Source organism: Myotis brandtii, unplaced genomic scaffold (genome assembly GCF_000412655.1).
Source record: "Myotis brandtii unplaced genomic scaffold, ASM41265v1 scaffold684, whole genome shotgun sequence".
Taxonomy (NCBI): domain Eukaryota; kingdom Metazoa; phylum Chordata; class Mammalia; order Chiroptera; family Vespertilionidae; genus Myotis; species Myotis brandtii.
The window spans coordinates 1,439,622-1,444,193 of record NW_005370673.1 but is presented as its reverse complement, the minus strand read 5'-3'; the positions used below and the strand labels follow the sequence as shown (position 1 = coordinate 1,444,193).

General features: G+C 50.1%; 1 protein-coding gene across 1 annotated transcript in view; it reads right to left on the bottom strand.

Moving 5' to 3' along the window:
* The window catches only part of SPTLC1 (serine palmitoyltransferase, long chain base subunit 1), a 91,115-nt gene that overhangs the window by 70,851 nt on the left and 15,692 nt on the right, over positions 1–4,572 (bottom strand). The window contains exon 5 of the mRNA XM_014529506.1: positions 3,543–3,615. Coding sequence (XP_014384992.1) covers positions 3,543–3,615 — 73 coding nt within the window. The remainder of the gene's footprint in view (positions 1–3,542; positions 3,616–4,572) is intronic.

The following is a 4,572-nucleotide window of genomic DNA, read 5'->3' as shown; positions in this document are numbered from 1 at the left end:
AGAGCAACTATATGCAAATTAACCCAACCAAGATGGTGGTGGGCAGCCACGGAGCTGGAGCAAGCAGGAGGCGTGGTTGCCCGGGCGATGGAGGTAGCCAAGTCAGTAATCCCAGCAGAACGACTGGGAATGACTGGTCACTACGACACACACTGACCACTAGGGGGCATATGCTCAATGCAGAAGCTGCCCCCTGGTGGTCAGTGTGCTCCCACAGGGGGAGCTCTGCTCAGCCACAAGCCAGGCTGACGGCTGCCAGTACAGCAGTGGTGGTGGGAGCCTCTCCCGCCTCCTCAGCAGCACTAAGGATGTCCGACTGCAGCTTAGGCCTGCTCCCCGCTGGCAAGTGGACATCCCCGAGGGCTCCCGGGCTGCGAGAGGGCACAAGCCGGGCTGAAGGACCCCCCCGAGTGCACAAATTTTTGTGCACCGCGCCTCTAGTATATATATAAAAGCCTAAGCAACCGTTCCAACTGATCGACCAAATGACCAGTCACTATGACGCACACTGACCACCAGGTGGAAGACGCTCAATGAAGGAGTTGCCCCCTGGTGGTCAGTGCGCTCCCACAGCCAACCTCCTGCGGCTGGCCAACCTCTCGTGGTCCCCCTCAGCCCCATCTGGCCCAGATAGGCCCCGATCGGGACTGGGCAAGATGGCCCCAATCGGCACCGATTGCCGGCCAGGCCAATGGATCCCACCCATGCACGAATTCATGCACTGGGCCTCTAGTTTTCAAAATAAAAGAGCAAACAAAACAGAAACAAACTCATAGATACAGAGAATAAACTGATGCTTGCCAGAAGGCAGGGGGGTTGAGGAGATGGGTAAAAATGGTGAAAGGATTAAGAAGTACAAATTGGCAGTTATAAAATTAGTCAAAAGGATATAAAATATAGTATAAGGAATATAGCCATAATATTATACTAAAAAAGTGCCCCGGTGCACGGATCCGTGCACATCGAAAAGAAATAAATTAGAAAGTGGTCGGCAGAGCAGAACTGGGCGAGCGGACTGGACACGCCCTGGAGCCAACGTCCTGTGGTACCCCCAAGCTGGCCACACCTGGGGTGGCGCCATGGCTTGAAGGGCATCTGTGGAGTGAGCAGGGTCCCTCCAGCAGGTGGGGACCCTCAGACTGGCCTGCGGGGATCGGGCCAAAATCCGCTCTCCCACATCCCCCGAGGGGTCCCGGAGTGGGAGGGGGCACTCTGCAAAGTTGCTGTCGTACAGTATGTGAAATGCAAATGCAAGTGTGCAGTAAACCAGATTCAGGGCCGACAGTGCCCCAGCAACAACATAACCCACAGCCAAAGGTGGAATCGCGCGGCCCCACAAGGAATCGGGCTCCCTCTTCTCTGGTTTCAGGGTGCATAACCCGAGAACTGCCGCTGCCAAGTCACTGCAGCTCAGCAGCTCCTGCGTTGAGTGTCTGTCCCCTGGTGGTCAGTGCACATCATAGCTACCGGTTGGATGGACACTAAGCATATTAGCCTTTTATATATACAGATGGCCTGTTGCTGGGAGGAGGAAGCCGGCCGTTGCTATGTGACGTCATTACCCGGCACCCACAGCCACCGTTTCCGGGCTGGACTGGGCTGTGGGCCGCATTTTGCACCATGGGGTCTCGGCAGCATCAGCTGCGATTTGGTGGGCTGTCGCTCCAGGTTGGTGGCGGGGCCTGTGTCCCAGTTGGGGGAAAGCCAAGTGTTGTTTTGTGGGCTCCAGGTCCGCAGTGCCATTTCTTTGTAAATGGCCGAGCACCTTACGGCAGCTCCTACATTGAGCGTCTGCCCCCTGGCGATCAGTGTATGTCATAGCGACCGGTCAGATGGCATATTAGCCTATTACAGTGATGGCGAACCTTTTGAGCTCGGCGTGTCAGTATTTTGAAAAACCCTAACTTAACTCTGGTGCCGTGTCACATATAGAAATTTTTTGATATTTGCAACCATAGTAAAACAAAGACTTATATTTTTGATATTTATTTTATATATTTAAATGCCATTTAACACAAAAAAATCAACCAAAAAAATGAGTTCACGTGTCACCTCTAACATGCATGTCATAGGTTCGCCATCACTGGCCTATTATATATATAGATATGCATGGAATCAGATAAGTACTAAACTTATGGGGGTGATCATTTTGTAAGTTATACAAATCTATGTTGTACACCTGAAACTGACAGAAGGCGTGTATGTCAATAATTGGAAAATTAAAAAAATTATTTAAGAAAGAATTATTAAATGAGGGGGAAAAAAGACTAGGAGTCAGCATACTTGTTTTCCAGTTTTAGGGCAGAAGTTAATGACCTGTGTGACTGTGAGGAAGTCACTTAACCTCTCTGGGCTTTCTATTTGTCTTATGAATAGTTGGAATCCTGGAGTATATGACTTTTAAAAGCTTTCCAGCTGTAGGATTCTTGGACACTAACTCCTGTCACCTGTTTCCAATATAAATAATTTAACCGCTAAACTTGCTAAGGAATAAAGAAAAGTGCTCTCTTAAATAAAAGTATCATAACTGTTAAAGAAACACACACACACACAGAAAAATGGAAAGGAGGACAGAAGATGGAGGAGCCTTCCCAGGCTTGATTTTCCCCACACTCTGACATTTTGTAAGCCAGAATGTTACTTCCAGGAATATACTCATTTGAACAATTATTTAGCACTTTCAAAGCTTTCAGAAGAACAATATACATGTAATAAACACAACCTGAAAATGCCAGGGTGTCTTTAACAAATCTGTTAGGGAAGTTCATAGTGTTTGAAATCACACACTCATCCTAACATTTACTTAGCCTGTCCCAGGGTCACCCACACACAGGGAAATCAATGATCCTTCATCTTCATTCCAGAAAGAAAGGAGCTACATAGCCTATCGCCTCACAATCTGTTCTTGCCTTTCTCCCTGGCACGTGGTGGTTTGCCTTTCTCCCCGGCACGTGGTGGTTCTCCAGCTAGAGCTTATTTCCCTGCCCCCTTTGCAGGAAGGCATGACCCGGGTTATGGTCTCACCAATGCAATGTGGCAGAGTGATGTGCGGGGTCACTTGCCTGCCTAAAAGTGTATTGCTGCCCTGCACTCCTGCTCCCCAAACTTGCCACCTGGCTGCAGCCATGCAGACAAGGATGGTGCCCTCCACACTGGAGCAGAGACAGGGAAGATCCCGATTCCTGCACAATTATGAAGAGCAGAGCCACCCACACAGGACCCTTCCTCTTACAATTGTCATGCACCACAGAAATGAACTGTTTCCTAACACCGCTGCCTTGGGGGGGAGGGGGGGGCACATGAAACAGCAGCTCAGGCTTTGACCTAAGAACTACACACCTAAGGTAACTATGGCTCTTCTCCACAAGTGACATTCAACTCTAACCAATGGTTCCAAACAACAATGTTCTAGAAAATAAGGTAAGAAATAGAACGCACAGGCTTAACACCACAACTAACTAAGGATGCCTTTTCCAAGGAGTTCTGAAATAAAATGGAACCTTATTCCATCAGAATGTAGTCTGAAAAATACTGAAACATACCAAATGTGCCGTAAAATCCTCTAGGTCCGCAAGTCCCCACACCATACTTCTTTAGAGATGCCAAAGCTGCTGCCTTTGTGGGAGGAAAGAAACAGTTCAAAACTGGCATTTCCTAGTCTTTAACCCGTAACTCCTCCCTTCCTCCCCCTTTTCCTTCCTTTCTTGAACTATGACATCCTAACAATAGGATACAAAGAAAAGCAGACATAAAGATTTAAGGATAGCCATAGCTGGTTTGGCTCAGTGGATAGAGCGTCAGCCGATGGACTGAAGGGTCACGGGTTCGATTCCAGCCAAGGGCACATGCTAGGTTGCAGGCTCGAACCCCAGTAGGGGGTGTGCAGGAGGCAGCTGATCAATGATTCTCTTTCATCATGGATGTTTCTCTCTCTCTCTCCCTCTCAGAAATCAATCTTATCTAATAAAAGAGAAACATGCAAATTGACCGTACCTCTGCTACACCCACAAGCCATGCCCACCAGCCAATCAGGAGCGAGTATGCAAATAAACCCAACCAAGACGGCGGTGGCCAAGGAGCTGGAGCAAACAGGAGGCTTGGGTTGCCCCTGGCGATGAAGAAAACCAAGCTTTCCGACTGCCCTGGCTGGCTATGGGCTCCGCTCAAGGCTACAAAGTTTCAATTATAGAAGATAAATAAATCCCAGATACCTGCTTCCAACCACTGTGGCCTCCGCTCAAGGAGGATCTGGGAGCCTAGGTTGCCAGGGGCTGTGGCCAGCCTGCAAACAGCCACCTGCCCCTCACCCAGGCTGGCCAGGCACCCCAGTGGGGACCCCCGACCCTGAAAGGGGTGTGGCCAACCTGAAAACAGCTCTTAGCCCTTCACCCAGGCTGGCCACACCCTCATGGGGTGAGGGTCCCCACTGGGGGGCTGGGCCAGCCTACAAACAGCCATCAGCCCCTCACAGTCTGGCCACACGCACCCCAGCAGGACCGCCCACCCTGAAGGGGGTGAGGCCAGCCTGAAAACAGCCCTTAGCCCCTCACCCAGGCTGGCCAGGCACCCCAG